The 23,036-nt window shown below is 41.0% G+C and overlaps 1 protein-coding gene across 1 annotated transcript; it reads right to left on the bottom strand.

Moving 5' to 3' along the window:
• Positions 1-13,153: 13,153 nt before the first annotated feature.
• On the bottom strand, positions 13,154-18,999 carry LOC306749549 (LIM/homeobox protein Lhx8-like; the record flags this gene model as incomplete). The annotated part of the gene is made up of 8 exons (XM_079232866.1): positions 13,154-13,230; positions 13,415-13,592; positions 13,752-13,847; positions 14,654-14,757; positions 15,022-15,242; positions 17,251-17,372; positions 18,389-18,547; positions 18,925-18,999. The coding sequence occupies 8 exons, from the start codon at positions 18,997-18,999 to the stop codon at positions 13,154-13,156; spliced, it is 1,032 nt and encodes a 343-aa protein (XP_079088992.1).
• Positions 19,000-23,036: the final 4,037 nt, after the last annotated feature.

Raw genomic sequence — 23,036 nt, forward strand, 5'->3', positions numbered from 1 at the left:
CAAGCTGGGGTGACGGGAGGAATAAAATAATAGGACAGGAGAGAAAGCTAATGTGTCTCCCAGACATTAGATTGCAACATCTGTTTTGTTACTACGAGCGACTCAGACGGACAGAAAGAAAAAAACAGGGCAGAAAAGAAATGTCATGGTCTAGACAAAATGATGTAAGTAACACAAAATGAGAAGCATCAAGTTAGTACATAGAGACATAACACTAAATAATTGGGTGAAAAAGTATACGATTGTTGGAGACCACACAATAGAAAACCTATTTGTTTCCATGTCTGTCTGCAGCCACACTTTGAGAATAGAAAGACAAAAATAGCTCATTCTGGAAAGTTGAAAAAGCATGAATCTGCAAATTTTGCACTTTTGACAGACTGCACAGTTTACTGCCAAAAAAACGTTTGCATTCTTCTGAATAATGACTGAGACCACGGCTGGTGAAAAACACTTTTCCTGTAAGTCCAATCAGAGCGGCAGATCTTTTGAAGCAGCTCTCCCATGAGAGCCCAGACCAAAACCGCAGAGTCACATGGCCGGGGGTTTGAATGTGACTCACATCCTCCGTCATGTCACTACTTTGCTCTCCTGCTGTTGGTCCTGTAACTCTTCATCGGGTCGGGTTACAGGAAGCAGGTTAAAGAAAGTCATCTCTGGTTCGGAGGCAAAATGCAAAGCCAGAGTGTCAGACATCTGGATGAAAGCTCTGGTTCGTTATGGTGCAACTAACTAGACCCGACTGCAGTGGGACACATCTGCTGTATTAATCCCAGCCGGGTCTTCTCCAACCCAAACTCCCTGTTCTCACAGGAAAATGTGAGCAGCAACTGGCTCAGTGTGCAGAAGTTTATCACCTGACAATGATAAGACTATTTTAAAGCACACTACGCAGAGTGACACAAATGTGCTTTAAAGTGGTTCAAGTCATCAGGCATCTTAAAAGATTCATAGCTGTGCTTTTTTCAGTAGAAACCATTATTCTATCAACACTGTGAGCAGTTGTCAAGTCTTTAGTTCATTTGTAGATGTTCAGGGTTTATGTGTTTCTTGCTACATTGACTTTTCCGTGGCAATCAGAGTGGGCTACATGGCCTCGCTAATGGGTTTTTTAAGTGCATTTATACAGAATGCTCATTTAAACAAATATGTTCAGTAACCTGGCACTGTCATATTGCAACATATGGTATCAGTGCTCCTGGGCAGGCCCCTGTAGTGCCGACCCTGTCCAGGCAACAAAACTACTTATTAAGTTTAGGAAAGATGGTGATTTTGGTTTAAATATTATATATATATATATATATATAGATATATATATATATATATATATAGATATATATATATATATATCTATATATATATATATATCTATATATATATATATATAGATATATATATATATAGATATATATATATATATATATCTATATATATATATTAACATATATATATTAACATATATATATGTTAATTTGTTACTTAAGTTAAATAAGTCAAAGTTGACTCTTGAATTAGGGACACGAACAGCAGTCTCCTGGGTGAAAGTTTTGTTTGTTTGTATAGCTCATGTTGTATGGTGCCGCTTTGTTGTTTTAAAACTCAAGAATGTTAGTAATTAAAGTAGATATAAATAGAATAGCTGAACCGTTAAATTAGGCTCCACTTCTTCATCCTCATATGCAGGTAGTACAACAAGACAGGACGGGCCGGGGCTAGCTGGTTAGCATGTTAATATCAGTAGCTATCTCTGTATCACAATACATAAACGTCTTTGTCATAACATCAACACTTTAACCTCCTCTTTGTTAATTTTTTTAATGTTTTAAACAAACATTCTCTCCAGATATTACACATTGTCCCTTAAAAATCAGCCATTGTGACAACAACAAAAAATCACATATCTGGCCTCTGCATCACTGTACTTACTTTTATTACTGCAATCAATCAATGTCAGCTTTATTAGCAGAGATATCTCTACAGGCCTTCTGGGGCATTAACGTGACCTTTGTCCTGGGACTCAACCTGTCTCTGCTCACCTGATCAGTAACTGCAAACACAATCATTTATTTGAATAAATAAAAAAACATGTCATGTACAATGTGTTTGTTATATTTAAAGCACTTAAACCAGGATCATTCTTTTAATTGTGCACAATGTAATGCTCTTAGAGGACATAAAGTTAAGTGAAACCATCTGATGAGAAAGGAGGATGATGCTTTTATGGACAGTTGAGCAAAGTACAGCCTGCAAAGGGGAGTTCAGGTTGTATTTTAAAGTGTGGGTTGCCAGCCTTGGGCTGATACAGCCATGTGCAGACGGGCTATGAAAGTGTATTATCTCCACACAGCAGGATTTATTAAAGTTTATTCATAAAGGTTGTTACTGTTTATTGACAGAATTCTGCTGATGCTTCAAAACAGCCACCAGAACAAAAAGGTTCCTGCACACACATATGGGTTGAATGTGAGCGTTTCATAACAGTCGCATTTTATACTACGTGTACATCACTAATGGAATACGATGCAATACATTCATCAACATCAGAAAACAAAGCGTGGGGATTGGATTCAGTGCAGCGGACGTTGAAACGATCGCCGCCCACGGCCGAAAAACCAGACAGACCTGCCGGACCAGCTGGTGCTCAAACACCAGTCAGAGGTGATGGCCGGTGTTTTCATCATGTTGGATTTTGAATGTTCAGATGTTGGCAATGTTAAATTGAAATACAAATAGTTTTTGTTGCTGCTGTTCATATTCCTTATGACGCAAACAAAATAAATGCACTACAGGAATGAGTTTGTCATGTGTTTGTTGTGTAACAAATGGGCTACAACTGCCTTTTGTTGTTTCTTTTTTTATATATATATATATATATCTTTATTTAAAAGGGACCATGTACAGTTAAAAAAAAAATGTCACCATGTGATGCACTGTACCAGATGTGCATTCCTGTGCTGCATAATGACAATAAATGATCCAAGAATCCATCACTTGCTCTGGCAGAATGCAAAATGTCCACATTCTTCAGTTTGCAGAAACGTTGCAGAAACCTTTACTGACGACTGAGAGCTACCACAGAAGTGGTTTTGAGTACTTTGCCAGGTGTAAATATTTCTGTCTGTACGTCTGCTGGAGGTATGGGGTAGGGAGTGGAGAAGGGACCGTTGACCCCCACCACTCTACACCCCTGACCTAATTCAGTGATCCCATCACAAGATAATCTCTAGTTATTTGTGCGTAGGACTTTATAATACTGTAGCCACTTGAGATCCCGTCTAAGATGATGTGACTTTCATACAGCCTCTTGGAGCCCGTTGGAAGTGGACTCTCATGAGCAGTCTTTCAGTTCATTTAGTTTTCTTCACTTCCTATAAATAGAGATTGTGGTCAATCACAATCTCTCGGGATCTCAGCTGTAGATGTGAGTGTTACATTTTCTGCACATATGTTATGCGCTCATGTCTCTACCTGACGCACACACACACACACACACACACACACACACACACACACACACACACACACACACACACACACAGTGGGAAGTCCCCTTTGATTGATACCTAATTCCAGTGCTTATGAGCGCATGGAAAACTCAGACCACATTTCTCTTTCCTCATTTCTCTTTTCTTTTCATTTTCACACATTACCTTATTTAAACCCCTTTTTCCACAACTCTCTTGTGGTTGGCGGTCACCGTTTTGTGCTCCTCCTCCTCTCTGCAGCAGGTTTCCAGGCGTCTGGACAGGACAGCTGATTTACAGTCCAGCGCTGGTGGAACGATCTCACTCATTCCGCTTACTCATAACAATCCTCATACTGTATTTCATAGACTTGGCCTTGAGATCTGCATACAGTAGCTTTGTGCTCAATCATGTTTTGCACAAAATACTGAGGTGATGTAAGATCTTACGGGAGTGGACGAAGTTCATAGACACTAGAAGAGAATGAAAATGGACCTAGCTAACAGTCTGAGCTGATATTTGATGGTTTATCCAGAATAAGGACTTTATTCATGGGTCAGCTACAGCTTCCGATACATTTTTTTTTTCTTCCTATTTATTTTTATAAACAACGCAAAAGCCCCTAAAAGAATCATGTTCGACAGACTGAACTGGACACCGGCAATTTATCAGCAGTGGTTTGGTTCATGCATTGCCTTTTTTGTGTGATAAATGCGTGTTTGAATAACAAAATGACAACATACCATTATGTAAAATAACAGTGATCAACAATGATTCTGAATGGACCATTCTGCAGGATGAGTACTTTTACTTATGGTATTTTAAGTGTACACAGAGTATTTATTTTAGTATTTTTACACTGGATTGGTCTGTGTGTGTGTGTGTGTGTGTGTGTGTGTCTGTGTGCTCCCAACTGATTACTACTCATTCACCCCACCTGTCCAGTCCACCCAGCTGCCTTCCATCAACTCATCTACTCAACAGTACATCTCCCCCGGTTTTACATCCACACTTCAGTTAGGATCATCCCCTCCAGGCCCGGTCCGGTCCGGCCCGGCCCGACCCGACCCGACTCGACTCGACTCGACTCGACTCGACTCGGTCCCGTCCCGGTGCCTCTGCCTCTTGTCTTCGGCCCCCGGCCCCATATCGTCCCCCGGGACATAAACCTTTTCACTTTAATACTCCCTGGTTTGAGTCTGCATTTGGGTCCTCCGTCAGACCTCGTGACAAGAGCTCCACGTTCATCTCCAGATTTTGCTTTTTTTTTATTTTTCAACTCCCATATTGTGATTCTCTGCCTGACAAGGTTTGCTCTGTGGCACCCTCAGGTGGTGGATGACTGCCATGACATTGTGATGGAGCACAGCCTTATAGCAATGCATTCAGCATTGCTATAATGGCTTATGAAGCAAAGTGTCGTAATACTTCATAATTGCTGGTCAATCACTGGCTCTGTTTTGCAAAGAATAATATTGTATTATCATTCCCATAGAACTCTCATTTATCCAAAGTGTTAGTCAAATTAATTAATTAATTAGTCAAATTAATGGAGCAGTTGAGCAATCACACTAGATTGAGGGATTCAGGATAAGCAACTTATTTTACATTCAGCCTTTTAACTTCCACATTAAACGATATTGTTCGAGCTTAAGTTTATTGGTCATTTCGACCGTAAAAAGCTTAATAGAACGTCAGTGTTGCTCACAGACCCAGGGAATAAAAACAACAGAGCATAACAACTCAAACATATGAGCGCTTTGAAATGTACAGGGTCTCAGGATTCAGATGTTCCTAGATGCGCCAGAGTATGGATTCCTCGCCCCTCTTATCTATGTGCCCCTCACAGGAGGTGACAGGCTGTGGAGCTCCCGCTTTCACCGTAATTTGTTGATTTGGGTGTCCGTCGACATTTTGTGTGACACAAACCAATAAACACTCAGCAAATCCCTAAGGACCTACCCACCTACCTACCCTGCAAAAAGACACTGGTTTTCATTTAGATCAGGGGTGTCAAACATACGGCCCGCCAGGGAGTCGAGTCCGGCCTGCGGGATAATTATTAAAATTGCACAAAAAAATAAATTTAAAAAAACTACCCAAATTGGGACTTAAACCACGAATCCTCTAATTGTAAGACAAGGATACGAACCAATGAGCCATAGTCACAATTAATTGCAGCTCTGACATTACTAAAAATATTTCTCAACTGTGAGGGAATCTGCAGAGGAGAGCCCAGGCAGGTAAACAGTGGGCTGATGTCTAACTTTTTGGTCTAGTTTATTGAAGAAATACCTTAAAATAGGGTTTATCATCCAAAAACCTTCACCAATGATTTAAACATAGAGAAATATTATTGTTATGTATGCGTTATTATGCTGTGATTTTACTGGTCTGGTCCACTTGATGGGCAGTATGTGGCCCCTTAACTAAAATTTGTTTGACACCCCTGCTTTGGAGCATCTGGAGGAGAAAAAACACAAGATGTTTACAAGATGAGGAACACTTTTTCACTGCAGAAATTTATGCACATGAGCAGCAGCTTGCGTAAAGTTTCCCAAATTGATACCTTTGGGTAAAAACGACAGTAAGCGCGTTCGCCTGTAAAGTATCAGGGGGTGAAGTCTGACAGTGTCTAGCTGCCCTCAAAGAATATACAGGAAGTCAAAGAAACAATTACATCCTGTTGGATCCGATTTGTAGGCTAGTTGTAGTTTGCAGAACTTGTACGGACAGTTTATAAATCCGCAAAAATGTGTCTCATTGTTTTCTATCCTTTGTTCTCTACCTTGAAAAGCACTTTGTAACTGCTAATTGTATAAGACGTGCTGTATAAATACACCTTTATTACTATAATCAACCCCCAAAAAATATGTTTATTAATGGATTAAACCTTTATTCCAATCATGTAGCTAATAGCCAACAATCTAGTGTTTTACAATTACACGTATAATTAACTACAAAATGTCGCGTTGAGTCCATAGACTGTATATAAGACGTTTTTACATATATATATATATATATATATATATATATATATATATATATATATAAACGTATATACTGCTATACAACCAGAGGAGTCGCCCCCTGCTGGTCAGTAGAGAGAATGTAGCTGTATCACATGAAGCATAGAATTCTATACAACCAGAGGAGTCGCCCCCTTGTGGTCAGTAGAGAGAATGGACGTTTTAAAACACCTCCGCATCGGCTTCCCTCGGCAGAACCAAAGGTTGCAGCTTGGTTGAGCCTGGCTCTAAAAACTGAGGCCGACTCGATCTCGCGAGGTTGTGCTATTGCCCACGTGTGCATGACATCAGTCGCGATCAAGTCGGACGCAAATCTAACCGCATACATCGCACGCCGATTAAGTCGATGATCGATTCTGCCAAGGCCTGGCTCGTCTGGAACGATCCTGTCGGTACTCACAGAGCGAAGGAGAGCGAGAGCGGTGCTTGTACAACCGATCACTGATCAGATCGCACGAGACGCTATCTCCAGGTTTCAAATCGCCCGTCTAGAAAGGACTTTCTCCGTGAACTGCCTGTCCGTTCTTGTACCAGACGTAGGAAGGACCGCCACAGCTGTTGCTACAACTCAGCTCTGCCTTGGTGTGAGAGTTCTGTCAACGGTAGCCATTATGTTTTTAACATGCTCAAAACCATTAATAGACCTTTGTTTGTGTGTGTGTGTGGGGGGGGCGGGGGACCCTGCACCACTGTAACACAGAGCACATCAGAAACCACAATCATATCCACAAGAGGAGAGAATAAGTGCTACATTATGGAATCCTGGTGGAGAACCAAACTTAATTTAACAGAATGACTCAAGCTTCATGCATCACTCTGACCTGACCGGCCTCAAGTCTTCTTCACTACAGCATGATGTTCATTGCGTAAATGATGGTCCATTCAGAGTCAAACAGACCATAAAGCAGGGTATGCTTTAGGGCGGGGCTACAAGGTGATTGATAGGTCTCTAACCAGAGATATATACAGCGTCTCTACGTCACTCCTCCTCTGTCCAAATATGGTCACTTCTGTTCGGTTGTGGTCACTTCATCGGTTGTGGAAAACAACAACAACATGGTGAAGGGAAAATCTCCAGTCCACAAACCAACGGGTGACGTCTCGATGACTACCTCCACTTCTTATACACGGTTTGTGTGTCTGACAGGAATTCATGTTCGGCTCTGCTGACGCAAGACTGCACATTTTTCCTCAATTTCCAATTTTGTGCCTTGATTCCTTTCCTCGCCTCTCGAGGAAGAGACACGAGGAGAGAGTAGTCGAGGCAACAAGCGTGTAACAATGAGATGCCCTCGTCCCCCAAAGCCGTCATTTTAAAGCAGAGAGTCACACAGAGTCGCAGGGCACACATAGAGTGGTTTCATTGCATATTCGGGTTCTTTAGGCTCTGTTCTTTCTAACAAGGGCTGTATTAGTATGTGAGACCTTGGTAAGGGTCTGAAGCACACATTTTGAACATGTCGGAAACCGCTTGAAAAGCATTTTTCTGCCATTCTTAAATAGATCATCCTGGATGTTCATAGTTATGATATTGTTATGATATGTTATAAGAGAATATCAGAGAATAATGACCTGATGGTGGTATCAAGTTAAGACAAACAGAAGTGCAACAGTTAACAATCTAAAACGGTAGAAGAAGAGACCACTGAGCTGTTTGCATGTTCCCGTTAAAAATGGATCTAAAATAAAATAATAATCTAAAATAAAATAATAGCGGAATAGAGGATTTGTTCTTTTTGCAGCAGAAAGCCAAAGCTTCCCTCTTTCATGAGTGTACACCAATGATGTCATAATTTCATTCAACGCCTTTGCACTGCTCATAAAACATTTGCATGTATAAAAAACAGTTTAAGCTTAAGTTTAAGTTTAAGCTTAAGAACTGTAAAGATTTTGTACAGACATGAAGTATTTGAAATTACGCCACAATAAGCAAAATAACAAAAAGGGACCGGTGGCAAATGACTATTGCCAATCTCAACACTTTCATGGCACCCAGATGTTTTCCTGAACTGAATGTCCAGGAAGTGTGTCTGAATGACGGCCGCTTCCAGCGCTGTATGTTGTCCTGTGTGTCGAGCAACAGCTATGCGAGCAGCGACGCTACGAGTGACAGGAAGTCCAGACGTACGGCGCATTTCTAATTTCTTTCTCCGGTGTCTCCATTTTTGTTTCCTTCCTACCGATCACGCTGACCTGGGACCTCTGTTGATCTCACCAGAAAATGACATGGGGGGGGGGGGGCTAGGATGTGGAAAATGTTGCAAACATCTAGTGGTTGCAGAAGGAAAGTTCCTCAAAATTCTCCTTCTTCTTATATAAGTATTAAACCTTTTAAAAATCAAGCTTTTTTCAGAAAAATAAAAAGTGGTCACACCCATACTAAAACAAGTCTAGCTCCTCAACCACAAGGGCTAATTGGATAATGTAAAATGATATAATACAATATCCCTTGTGAGATTGTGTGTATATGGTTAACGAGTTAACGCTCGTGGATCATTTGTATTGTGAGAAGGAGGCAGGCGGTGACACTTTATTTGCCCAGCAGTGAAAAGCACAATCCCCTTGCCACACACAAGCTTTTCTGAGCCCCGGGATTACAAAAAGCCAAAGAGACAGAAGACAGAAGAACACACCAGTGCGACAAATAGATATTACTGGTCAATGTCCAGTTCTTATTATAGTGTTTAATGTTAATGTGGGCCCCACAGATGCATCATCGTCAGGACGACGATGAGGAAGAAGTAGACAATGACGACGAAGAAGATGATTGAATCGAAGCAGAAGAAGAAGAAGAAGAAGAAGAAGAAGAAGAAGAAGAAGAAGAAGAAGAAGACATACCTTCCTTCCTTCCAAAAAACAGAGAAATATCATGGTCCTCGACATCGTACAACCAAGGGGGATGCGCGGTGCGAAAGCCCGCGGCATACGCGACGTCCCGCGCCTGTGACATCGCCTCGACGTTCTACATGTTCGTCCGCCGGCCGTAGAATGAATCATTCTGGACATGACTAATCTGGAGGGCTCGCAAAAACGGCCTGAAAATCTTAAAATGTTCAGAATGTAGCTTTTTTTTAAAGATCTGGCAAGATATTGATTTGCCATTATTATATGTTATACATGCTTAAAAAAGTGTGTAATAACAAAAAAGTAAAGAAACATGTTTACATTTTCATCGGGTTTTTCATAAACAATTGTAAATGAACATGAAGAAAGCTTTTGAGATTACAAAAAATAGATTATACCTATTTTACATCTCAAACAGTTGTGTTTTCCTAGAACTGTCAGTGTCTATGTTACAGTCTGTTATACACTCACCTAAAGGATTATTAGGAACACCTGTTCAATTTCTCAGTAATGCAATTATCTAATCAACCAATCACATGGCAGTTGCTTCAATGCATTTAGGGGTGTGGTCCTGGTCAAGACAATCTACTGAACTCCAAACTGAATGTCAGAATGGGAAACAAAGGTGATTTAAGCAATTTTGAGCGTGGAATGGTTGTTGGTGCCAGACGGGCCGGTCTGAGTATTTCACAATCTGCTCAGTTACTGGGATTTTCACACACAACCATTTCTAGGGTTTACAAAGAATGGTGTGAAAAGGGAAAAACATCCAGTATGCGGCAGTCCTATGGGCGAAAATGCCTTGTTGATGCTAGAGGTCAGAGGAGAATGGGCCGACTGATTAAAGCTGATAGAAGAGCAACTTTGACTGAAATAACCACTTATTACAACCCAGGTATGCAGCAAAGCATTTGTGAAGCCACAACACGCACAACCTTGAGGCGGATGGGCTACAACAGCAGAAGACCCCACCGGGTAACACTCATCTCCACTACAAATAAGAAAAAGAGGCTACAATTTGCAAACAGAATGAGAACATGAATCCATCATGCCTTGTTACCACTGTGCAGGCTGGTGGTGGTGGTGTAATGGTGTGGGGGATGTTTTCTTGGCACACTTTAGGCCCCTTAGTGCCAATTGGGCATCGTTTAAATGCCACGGCCTACCTGAGCATTGTTTCTGACCATGTCCATCCCTTTATGGCCACCATGTACCCATCCTCTGATGGCTACTTCCAGCAGGATAATGCACCATGTCACAAAGCTCGAATCATTTCTAATTGGTTTCTTGAACATGACAATGAATTCACTGTACTAAAATGGCCCCAACAGTCACCAGATCTCAACCCAATAGAGCATCTTTGGGATGTGGTGGAACGGGAGCTTCATGCCCTGGATGTGCATCCCACAAATCTCCATCAACTGCAAGATGCTATCCTATCAATATGGGCCAACATTTCTAAAGAATGCTTTCAGCACCTTGTTGAGTCAATGCCACGTAGAATGATGGCAGTTCTGCTTCTGTGCAGTGCAGCTTCTCTGCTTTCAGAATCAGTTGGAATTACGTCGATAGCATGAATGGTTGAAGAGTTACGGTAATTAGAATTGTCCATTTACTTTCTGTCTCCTGCGACAGTGTTCGTTCTTGAAGAGCGTTAACCTCTGTCTTTTCTGTTCACGACCAGCTTTGTGTGTTGAACACAAATCAACACGGACAAAAGAAAAGCCCAAATCAAAAGGAAAAGCACACCTACCTTTTTTGCAAGCAATAAGAAGGATTTGGATATGTGCAAATATCACACCGCAGACATTCTCAATAAGATGGTTGAATGAATTCAAAAGGGAGGCTTTGTTCACACACAAGTGGTCGAACAAATCCGCCAACGGGTACAACTTTGGTAAAAAACACATTTTGAGGCAAAGAAGCAAAACGGCACATATCTTTCATACACACATTTCCATATTTTGGAGGCGATTGACCTCTGTCAAACACAGCCGAGACACCGGAAGGGGAGGTCCCAATTACAACTAGGGGGCCCTGACAAGGGACCCCGACTTGATGTTACCTTTTCATTCGGTGTTAGGTGTGTGTGTGTGTTTTTAACCTTTTCAGTAGCCCTCCCTCCTGTTTGTTTGCAAGTTGTTGTTTACCAGGAGATCTCAAAAACAACACAACACACTTCAGTGACATTTGGTGGAGAGTCGTCGTGAACAAAACAAATGCTTTTTGATGGGAGAGCACCACCATGAGGACTTATCAACCACTTCCTGTTTGGGCTGAGAAATATGAGATTTGAAATCTAAACTATACTTTTTCCTGGATTTGTTCATTAATGAATCTGCACCCAAAAAGTGTCTGCCGTTTGAAACGGTTGATATTGTAAAGCTGTCTCTTTAATTCACCAGAAAGATGAACGTTGAATCAATTCATACACAGCTTGTTCATATATACAACTGCATAATGGATGCATTATCATAACTCATGGGGAATAAAGACTTGACATGTGTCTCTGATCACAGATTTTTTTTCTTTGGTCTCCCACTTCATTCACAGCAAGCAAAATACTGTTCCCAAGTCTTCATATTTATTTTAAGTCATTAGTGAGTGCGTAGCTTTTGTGCTTACAAATTGGCAAGAGATGGCAGTCTTTCAAATTATCTTTTAAAACAGAACACAATGATGTACTATTTAATCAACATGTTTTTACAATAACATCTTCATTAACATTTGACATATTTGCATATAATTTAAGGACAAGCCAGAATTATGTCATGAAGTATGTAGAAAACTCATGAATGTAATCCTCAGAATGCATAATATTCTAATTCAAGACACAAATTGTTGTTTTTAAATGTTAAACTTTTGATGTTTAAGCAGACTTTAATATGCATAAATCCCCCAGGACACGCGTTAACAATATGTGTATTGTTATGTAGTAAAATGGCTAACAGAGCATATATATATATATATATATATATATATATATATATATATATAAATAAACAGCTTGCATCATAATCCATGAACTGATGTTTTGTATGTGAAGTCTGAACTACACTGTGAGATAAGTGTAGAAGTACAAGTACTGCCCACTTTGTCACATCTTTGAAGAGTGCTGTTCATTCCAGGAAAGAATCAAGTAAAAGTGAGCTTTGTGTGGCAGCCGCAGACTTTAATTCCCAGCATGTCAAACATGTAACACTCACCAGTGTGCACTTCATACATGGCTGCTAGCTGATGTTCCCTCTGAGTAAACATGGACACCTTGTATTGCTTGTAATAATCTGCTTTGGTTTCCAAGAGAAGACGTGTGGGTGTTTTGAGAGGACCATACTTGCTGCAGGAGGTCTTTCTCCATGTACGTGCGTGTGAGTAACACAACAAGGAGCGGGAGGAGAATGTGTGTGTGGTCCCCAGGAGTTTTCATTTGCACAAACTTTTCCTGAAATGCGCTTTATACAGGAGGAGCCGCCCGATTCCGTCTCTCTTGAGAGTGCCCAACTGACAACTTTATTGTCCTCAAACACATCCTTAAATAAACAACCAACTGAAAACCAAATACTCGGTTTTACATCTTTTTTTTTTTCGACAAAAGTGCCATATCATTTTCTCCAAATAAATTAAACATAAAGAAATGCACAGCATATACATATTAACAAAAGTTTCATTCACAGTCATCGCCACTTGTGAATCGGTGAAATTAATTCAGTGTCTGCTCACACATTAGGCCGTGGACTCATTGATTGAATTAACTGCTGCCGTTATCTTGGGACACTCTCCGTCATTGGCTTCTGTTGTCGAGAGGCGGGCTGTAGCTCAGGCGTGGCTGACTGGGAGTTGTGTCAGCGAATGAGAGAGGAGTGGCTGAAGCAAAAGTGGGTCCGGACTTTGGACTGAGGGAGTTAAAAGAGTGATAAAATGATGAATGACAGGATGTAATAAATTGCAGCGGAGAAGTGATTCCTATGCAGGCTTTCACCAGACTAACACAGCGCTCCCTATTGGTCATCATTCATAGTGTTAGCACCGAGCTAAACATCTTTACAGAGCATAACGATGTGTGTTTGTGTTCCTCACCATCCATATATGTCAGTGTAGCGAGGAGGGGCGCATCTGGGGAAATATAGCTTGTGTATTGCAGGTCCTCCATCAACGGCGGCGTCAGCTGACCAGGAGCAAACGAGGTCATCAGGGAGGAGGCAGAATTTGGGCTGATGTATTTCTTTTGACGAGCGCGACAGTTCTGAAACCAAACCTGAACGGGGAGAACGGACCGGTTACTGGATTTGGAGCCCAAGTACTGCAGCGCCACCATACAAAGCTATCATTCCCTCTCTGTTGGGAGGAATTCATCCCGAGGGCTGACAGGGATTTCTCAATCAAATGTTTGAGTGTTCACCAGCGAGAGCTTTACCTGAATGACCCTGCGGCTGAGACCGGTCCTCTCTGCTAGTTTCTGCAGAGTCTGGGCGTCTGGGTTGTTATCTTTAGTAAACTGGGTTTGCATTACCTGCACATGTGGAGATGACAGAGGGGAACATGTTGATACAGTTTCATGTTTTGTTGAGTTTGATAATGTTGGTATAACAGATTAAAATAGACAAGAGTCCAGTCTGTGTTCAAATACAATGTACAGTAGAGGGCAGACCACATCAGAGCTAGGTGACCGTACATTCATCATGGCTACAGTGACATATTTACACATTCAGCAGGGACACATTCATGTGTCTGGCCACTCAACAACTCCAAGTCAAACATTCACTCTCATTTTAACTCCGTTTTAGAATCACCCTTGACATTTACCTGGGTGTGCAGCATCAATGAGATGAACAGATACGATGCTGAGGTGTAGTACTACTGGATATTCCATTATACTAATTGCAATATCGGTGGCAATAGGGGCAGAGCAGCCCAACCTGCTGGCAGCTGATAATTGTGTGGTACTGAATGACTAAAATTGATATTCTGAACAACTGTGTTCAGTCAGATGGGTCATTGCATTGGTAACTTTCACAGATGTAACTGACCAATACCGTTAATTCTAGCCCCGTTGCATATGGGAGGATTATTTGTTTAATCACGGAGACCTGTGTTTACCCTGCTACGTAAAAGGTATATTATTATCTGTGTAAAGGTCTATTATCACCTGTGTTCAATCGTATGTACAATTTTAAATAGAGCATCACGTCCACTTGTTGAACTGTGTAATTTTCTGGTTTTGGATTAGTCCCAAATTTCTCTCCCACCTGCACTGCAAAGAATAAATAGGACAGTAACCACAGCAGCGGACGAGGCGACAGACTGGCTTGGCTGTACCTGTAACTGGTCCACATTAAAGCTGGTCCTGGCCCTCTTAGCAGGTCTGGTCATGGCGCTGGACTTTTCCGTCTCAGCCTCTTCCTCCTGTGCTTTTGGTTGCTCTTTAAGACAAGTGCAACATGGGTCAATTGACATTTGTGAATTATAGGTCCCGTTTCAGACGAGCTCCTCCCGTGCGCATCTTCCGAGTCACTGGCCCTTGTTTCGAGTATTTGGTATAAACAGCCACCTGCACGTAGGCTAGCCATAGTGGTTTGATTAACAACATCTATGAAAGCTTAACATTTTGTCCGGTATTCTTTTTATAGTCAATCTTCTGAATTGTGTCTTGCATCGCTCAACCAGTTCCCATCCCCTTAACTCACCGTTTACTTTAACGCGTATGATGTTCTGCATCATGAGGTCATAGTGTGGCCGGCAGAACACCCGGTTCTCCAGCAGTCCGCATTCCTCCCCGGTGGACAGCTGGCGCTTACAGGAGGTGCAGGAGAAACAGGCCAGGTGGAAGGTGCTGCCTCGGGCCCGACGCACCCAGTCGCTGGAGTGTATGTTGCGGCCACAACGGGCACAGCGGGTCCCATACCTCCTGAACAAAGACATGGAAGGTGGAGCAGTCAGTCAGCTTTGGTTGGAGGTGAGGAGAGTTGTGAGTATGCGATTGATCAGTGATGTATCCTCTAGGTCAAGTGATGAGTCTTTAAAGGAGATCCTCTGAGCAGGTCTTTGCGGGCCCTGCGACAGATCAATATTTATACTAATAGATAGCCATGAAACTTCACCAGTTCATTACATTTATACAATTCTTTGTTCTATTACAAGTCTTTGGACATGTTTAAATATGCAAAGGACATCGCATTAAATACATACTAATATGCATTTATTTCCAGAAAAGTAACCTGAACATTGGATAAAGCCAAATGTTTTTCATTTTGTGGACATATTAGAGAATGTTGGATCTCTCCTAGTATCTCTCCTGAAATCAGAAGAAGAAGAAAAAACAGCCATACAAAGAATACATGTTTTCATCATGTTTTGAACATGAATGATGAACAAACCCCTCTGTAAAAACCTTCAGAATATAGAGAGGAATGAAACTAAAATGTTCTGTACGCAAGTGCTATTGAAGTGAAGATTTCTGGCTCCGAGTCTGAAAAACAATTATTTGAAGAAAACTACCTTTAAAGTACATACATATTTGTTGTATATATAAAAAAAAAAAAAAAAACACGACATTGTGATTAAAAAAAAGCCTTTGTTGGAGCTGTTCTCGGCCTCCACTTGGGCTTTCCTGCGAGTCATGTGCATGTATACTCCATTCAAAGATTCCAACTCTTAGTGGTTAGTCAAAATAAAAGATCTGTTCAAAACAGTCTGTGCACAAAAAAAAAGGCACCAGCACTGCTGACAGTATTTCCTATGTTCTGGTTGGTCAATCAGATTCAGCTAAATGTGCAGAGCAGTCAAAGGATCCTGCAGTTTGTTACATTTTTGTTCCCCGATTGAAACTTAAAACAAAAGAATAGATTCAAGGAGTTGTTTTCTTTCTATTGCATGTTGTCATTAATTCCCAGGTATTCAGGATGGGAGACGTTCATAATATATAAATTATGCTTGAACTCTGCTCCAGTCAGTGGCGGCTTGTGGCAATTTCTTTTGGTTGGGCCATCTAATCCCAGTTTGATTCAATGCAAACTACAGTTAAAACACCTGGTCTGGGATCAGGTGTTTTAACTGTAGTTTCTCCACCAAAGGTCTTCTCTCAAACGGGTGTTGGGGGAGAGATTATACAGAGTTAGCGTTTGATTTTCTTTGAAGGGAAGTACTCAACGCTGTCATGTTGTTAAAATGGGTGGCGCGCACTTCGTCTGTCCTGATGAGACAGAGACGGGACAGCGCAGCCTTGGGCCAACTGAGTTTGGCCCTCCCGGAAGTCTTTTTTAGGGTGCCGATTGGATAAATTGTATGTCATTCCTTTATATCTTTAATCAGTGATTGGCTAAACTGCGTATTTGACCAGTCTTTCTTGGGCTAAATCGATCTGGCCCCAGCATGTCTCTGCTGCGCCGTGCACGGGGCAGTTGAGAGGTGCACGAGCAGAGAAGACAATCAGGAAAAGCAGATATGTTGCGCAGATATCCCATTTTACAAATATTACTGGGTATATTCCATAGCTCAAAAAAAACACAAATATTGACAATTTGTATAATCTTTTTTTTTTTGGTGGCTGAAGGTGGGTGGGGCCAGGCCCTGTGACCCTCTATTGGCCGGCCGCCACTGGCTCCAGTGATCTTGCACCGCAAACACAAAGCACAACGTGTGTACACTAAACAATTGTCCTTCCTTCCTCTGCGTTTCGTCCATGGAGCTAAAAAGTACACTTGCTATCATATTTATTTTCCCCTCAAACATTTTCAGATATGATCATTATTCTCCATTATGACCTGCATGGTCCGGTATTGTAATGTTCAGTCAGGCTGGCTAATAAAATCCCTAAAGACCATTGATATAAAATAAAGCCCTTTGTGTTTTATTTTCCTTACATGATCCTTATTTATACAAGAGCGTGACTGGAGATAAAACCGGGACTGACTCACCTGAAGTAGTCGAGTTTGCAGAAAATCTCTTTGTCCTTGATGTAGCAGCTCACGTGTCGCCCCAGCGATGTGTTACAAACACTACAGGAGAGGCAGCGCACGTGCCAGCACAGGTTGTTCACCTGAGGGGGAGAAAAATAAATGGAACAATTGCTTCAAGTGACATTTTACACATCCCTTGATGTTCTGTTTTATAAATGCTCAAATTCTTCACAATACATTCGTTTTAGGGACTGTCATTTTAGATGATCTGACTGGTTATTCACCACAAAGTTCTCATGCGCTACTTAGCTGTATGCTAATATGCATATCAAATAATAAGTGCGTAGCATAGACTGCAGAATTTGTGTATTTTGGTGTATTAGTTTGTAGTTATAAAATTCAGATAGCCTCTTGCTCAATTATAAAGTTTAACTGTAAAAAATACACAAAATATTATTATTAAAATAATTAAGACGGAGCCTTAGCCTTTAAAGCTAAAGCGGCATCTAGAGATCAAACATCAGATGCAAAAAAGATCTGCCTGTCACTGACTGGCAACTCCAAATGTACTGTGAAAGCCAGTTGTCACAGCTATGAAGAGCAACTTCTGGTTCTGCAAACATGAAGACTGCTGAAGCATATTATTTATAGATTATAAGGCTATATTTTAAGTTGCACTTTATTTAAATGTTATTTACAGTTTATTTAATTTGAAAATTATTGTTGTAAATAACATTGTTGTGTTAATATGCCTGACTTGAGCCTTTAAATTAGTTATTGTATTAGCTTGATTTGTTCCATGACTTGTGCAGGTTTACATATACATAAATGCCTTTGTAATGATTACATTGTATAATGTCATTTATTTAACACGGTTTTTGCTTGTTAAACTTTAGGTACATTAGATTTAATTATTGAATACAAATCAAACCAAGAGTGAGATCAATACAGTGTTAACATTTGAATGGGCCCCAAAGCACTCGAAAAGTTGGGCCTCGAGGTCAAAAAGGTTAAGAACCCCTGGCCTATATTTCTTTTAAGAATAAAGTAATATCCATGATAGGTGGAATACTTACACATTATTTAAAAAAAAAAAAAACTGTGTCCTAATGTGTTGTCACATGATATCTTGCCATCCAGTGTGTGCAAGTCTGACCTGGAGGAGGTATCTGTCCTCTATATCCTGGCCGCAGGAGGTGCACATGGTTTTCCCCTGCAGGGAGCCCACGGTGCGGACGGAGGCTGAGGAGGACGAGGAGAGGGAGGACGGAGAGTAGGAGTCCTCCTCGAAAATATCATCAGGCCCAGAGGAACCCTGTCAGAAGCAGACAGACAGTCTGACAATGTCACCATTACAAGTTTAAAAACGTGTTAAGAGTGAAGAAAATACCATTTCATAAAAGACATATCACAAAAAGATAAGTTTGACGCAAAAAAAAAGTTTGACCAAAGTTCACGCAAGTAAAGCAAGGGTTCGACTTATGAGACGTCTGAGAAGTAAAACAGCGTTGTTTGGATAGCATATTGTAAGCCATGACAGAAGGTTGATGGTCTCACCCTAGGCTTCATTTCGCGGCACTTTGAAGTTACCTGACGCGAGCTACATTTCGACACCTCACACAACGTTTAGGCGCCGAGAGACTGCAGAAAAGAAGAATACAAAGTTGTTGGTTTGAAACTGAAAACACATACCGTGTCGACATAAACGTTTCCTTGTTGGAGCTGAGCGAAAACAGCTTCCGGCGGTCCCCTTTCATCCTCCGACATTGTGTCAGCGAGTCTGGAGTGATGCGCGAGACACTATGACGCCCAAGTCGATACGGTCCCGTTCATATTTCCATGACAACCGCTGTCATTACCGCACCCCCTCACATACACACATTTTTTTTTTTAATTAAATGAACGAAATACTCGCTCAAATTCCCTTTAAGGATTTTGTGTGTGTGTGCCTGTATTCATTTTTAATGTGTCTGTGTTTTTTCTGTATGTCGGAATGGGCCGTGCAGCAGGGGCCATAACGAGGTCTCCATAGTGTACAATTAGCTAATACCGACCCTCGAGCACAGCTGAATGAGATTAAGCCTAATTGTGTTCAGCCGCGTACGTGCACGCGAAAACGAACCATCAGACGGTGGCGACCAGGTGTGCTCCTCTTCCTCCTCCTCCTCCTCCTCCACCTCCTCACACCCTCACCTAAATAGACCTCTTTAACGGAACGAGTTTCACCTGTGGAAATGCCCCCCTTGTTCTAACATAGCAAACTCTGCGTTCTGCCTTTTATCGATACAAATTAAAATAAATATTAAAAAAGGAAAGAAATAATGGCAATAATGAGGATAATTGCAATAATAACGAATGATCATTATTATAAGTATTATTATTATTATTATTATTGTAGAAGTAGTTTCAATCGGAATAATAACCGAAAAAGCACATTTAAATGAACAATCTTCTTATTAAATATACTTTTGTAATGTTCAGCTTGTATTGGACGCGGGATGAATAATGTGACTATACTAATGCAGGTATTGGTCCAACGCACTTTTTGGATCGACCTCTCATGAAGAGAAGGCGGGAATATAATGTGTTAACCAAATAATGGATACAATAAGATAATAAATCCTGCACGCATTGGCCCCTTTATTCCTTGATATGACATTTGTTTTTGCCTCTCAAATTAATTGGCTTGCACCCACATTGTATTTCGTTGACACATATATGGGCATATTAATGCAGGCTATACAGCGGTTGTTGAAATCATTTTCACACAAATGTACACATTTTCATAGGTGTACATGGTACATGATACAAAATAATGAAAACATTTATATAATTTGGAAATAGGCGAAACAAAATACGCCTATACAAGTTTCTGTCCCTAAAATCCTCCCAAAATAAATAAAGAATATTAGTTTTCTTTTTTTAAGTAGTGAATTTGAACGAAAATAATCGTAGTGTAATAAATGTAATATAGGTAATACCCTTTCAGAATTAATTAATTCAGTCGTTTAGATACAGCTGTGCTATAGGGTTAATATGAATTCACAAGGCATGTTGTCGCTTTTTATATATATATATATATATATATATATATATATATATATATATATATATACATATATATATATATATATATATATATATACTCACCACGCTGTTGGAGACCCCAGAGCATCTGCCGTCCTCCTCCGGTCCATCCCCCGTGCGGACCAGATGTTGGTCGTACATTCCAGCAGCAGACCGGGAGCCCGAGCCCGGTATCTTAGTCCACTGCTTACTCCACACTCACCAACCCCTCTCTCCCTCCAGCGTCCAGCCTCTTGCTCCTCTGAGGACATAGTTGGTGAGACCCCATCCTGTACCTCCCACTGTGATCAGACCCGCCCCCTGCAGCGTCAATGAAACGTCATAGTATTATTTATTGTGAGGAGCAGGTTTCTTCATTTTTTAATAAATTTAAAAAAAAAAAAAACTACTTTCATTGTCATCAAGGTCAAAACTGTTTTATTTTATTTGTTTACTTAAAAAAAATAATAAAAAACGTTGTGTTGACATTATTGACATTATTATAATCTCCCCAGACTGGGTTTGTATAGCGTTTATGAAAATCAGATATCTGACACTCACAGATCTTTTCCCTGTGAGAGGCTTTCAGATTCACTCAGTCTGACATTATCAGTGTTTCTCATCTTTTCCTTCCCGACCATTAGGGACATTGTGAACACAGCACAGGTCAAGTCTGGGACAGATGAACTTGTGTTTGTGTAGACATCTGACCAGCAGCTCTCTCTCTCTCTCTCTCTCTCTCTCTCTCTCTCTCTCTCTCTCTCTCTCTCTCTCTCTCTCTCTCTCAGGGCAGCTTACAGCAAAATGTGTTGCCTCCACTCCTCAAACTATAAATGACCTGAGAGGGGCTTTATGATGTCTGAACATTAAAGTAACACTCAAACTTTTCATTTTAGGACTGATGCGGACTGAAGGAGGGGGGCGGGGGGGGATCCGGCCAGTGCCAAGTGGTCTCTTTAAAACAGAGAGTGTGCTCTTGATTCTACAGAGTACGTCCTCCTCCACGATATTACCTCGTCAGACTTTGAGTGGAGGTGACGGCCGACCAAAGACTGGGGTCAAAAAGGCCCGAGAAAACATTCTCAGAGGGCACTTTGTGAATGACGAGGCAAGAGACTCGGGGGGTCAAGAGTCCCTTTGGGTCTTATCTGTGCATATTGGTCTGCAACCCAATATCTCAGTGCCCCAGCCGTCCAAATGGGGGTCTTTAGGATATTATTGCAGGACTTGTAGGAAAGACTTTTGTTTAAACTCTTCACAGAAAAGAGAAATACAGACTGTTCCAACTAATCAGCACCACACATATGGTCTCATTTCTAACTTAGGCTCACAAACACATCCTGGTCTTTTAATTATAACCACCCCAAGGTTGACCTGACTTTAGTTTTCAATTAGTGTTATGTTGCCGTAATAATTTCAAATGAAACATACGACTAAAGTTAACTGTTTCTGGATTGTTAAATATGTTAAACTCTCCATGAGATAGAACATATAATTCTGACAAAGAAAAACCTCTTTTTCTCATATGAAACGCCTTTTAAAATAGGGCGATGGATGTTCGCAGCAGTTTGAGTAAATATATCTTTGCACACTGGCTTTATAACCCTTGTGATAAGGTTACTACAAGGAACTTTGAACGGGTTATGAACCAAATATAAGGAATAGTATTGGTTTTCCAAAGGGACAGGGGCCTCCGTCATCAACTCAAAAGGAAACAGCTTGAACGTAAAAGGGCTCTGGGGCCTCAATGAAATAGAAATATAGGATATAGGCAGAAAAACTGGACGACCAGACTGAGTTTGATATATGCATAAAATATCATTTATGGAATTAATCTGCAGAATATTCGGTTCAAAAGACCAAACACTTCTTTGGATGTGTGTGTCAGCCACAACAAGGGCCACAATAAGGCCTGAGACAGCCTGGGTGAGGCTTGTTTTCTAAACGAGCAGATGGCCAGAAATGCCTTTTGCTATGAAGCCGTTGTTGATCATTCGGGCACCGACCTGCCGATGAAGACTACAGTCTTACAACAGGCAGATATAAAAGTATGATATATATATATTTTTTATATAAAAAAGAGGGGGTAAAAAAGTGTTTCCTTGATCACCAGGAAGCCCACTATTTTGATTTACACCGGAAATAAGATCCTTCCCCGTTGTGGCAGACCCCTCCACTTCATTGCAGGGCCACTAATCCAGACCTCTAATGGGACGAGGACGTGGGACAGCATCTGCTGATTTACTAAAAGAGAGCGAGGGGGTGATTAGCTCTCTGGTTTACCGTCATGGCACCGAGACTTCATGTTGGCCTTTTGTTTAGCCCTTGACCTAAGATAATTGACACAATGTAATCTCTGATTTATGAACCTGTCGGTGCTACTAGAGACTTTGACAGGTGGCTAACTCTGCTGCTAAATTCATGAAACTGCAGAGCTATTGAGAGGCTACAATTACACAGGATTAAATACAAATTTAAACTGCACGAGTTAAGAATGTCTGAGAGGTCTAGACAACACTCACACTGCAGACACCTGCTCCTTAATGAGAGTGGGCGGATAATTTAGCTGTCAGACCTGTCTGTGTAAACTCTGGTCTGTCTATCTATCTATCTATCTATCTATCTATCTATCTATCTATCTATCTATCTATCTATCTATCTACAGTGTTCGTAGTTACCCTATGAAAATGAATGTGGTGTAAATAGTAGATATGCCACTAAATTGATTTGTATGTTAT

Source organism: Taurulus bubalis (assembly GCF_910589615.1).
Source record: "Taurulus bubalis genome assembly, chromosome: 1".
In the NCBI taxonomy this organism is placed as follows: Eukaryota; Metazoa; Chordata; class Actinopteri; order Perciformes; family Cottidae; genus Taurulus; species Taurulus bubalis.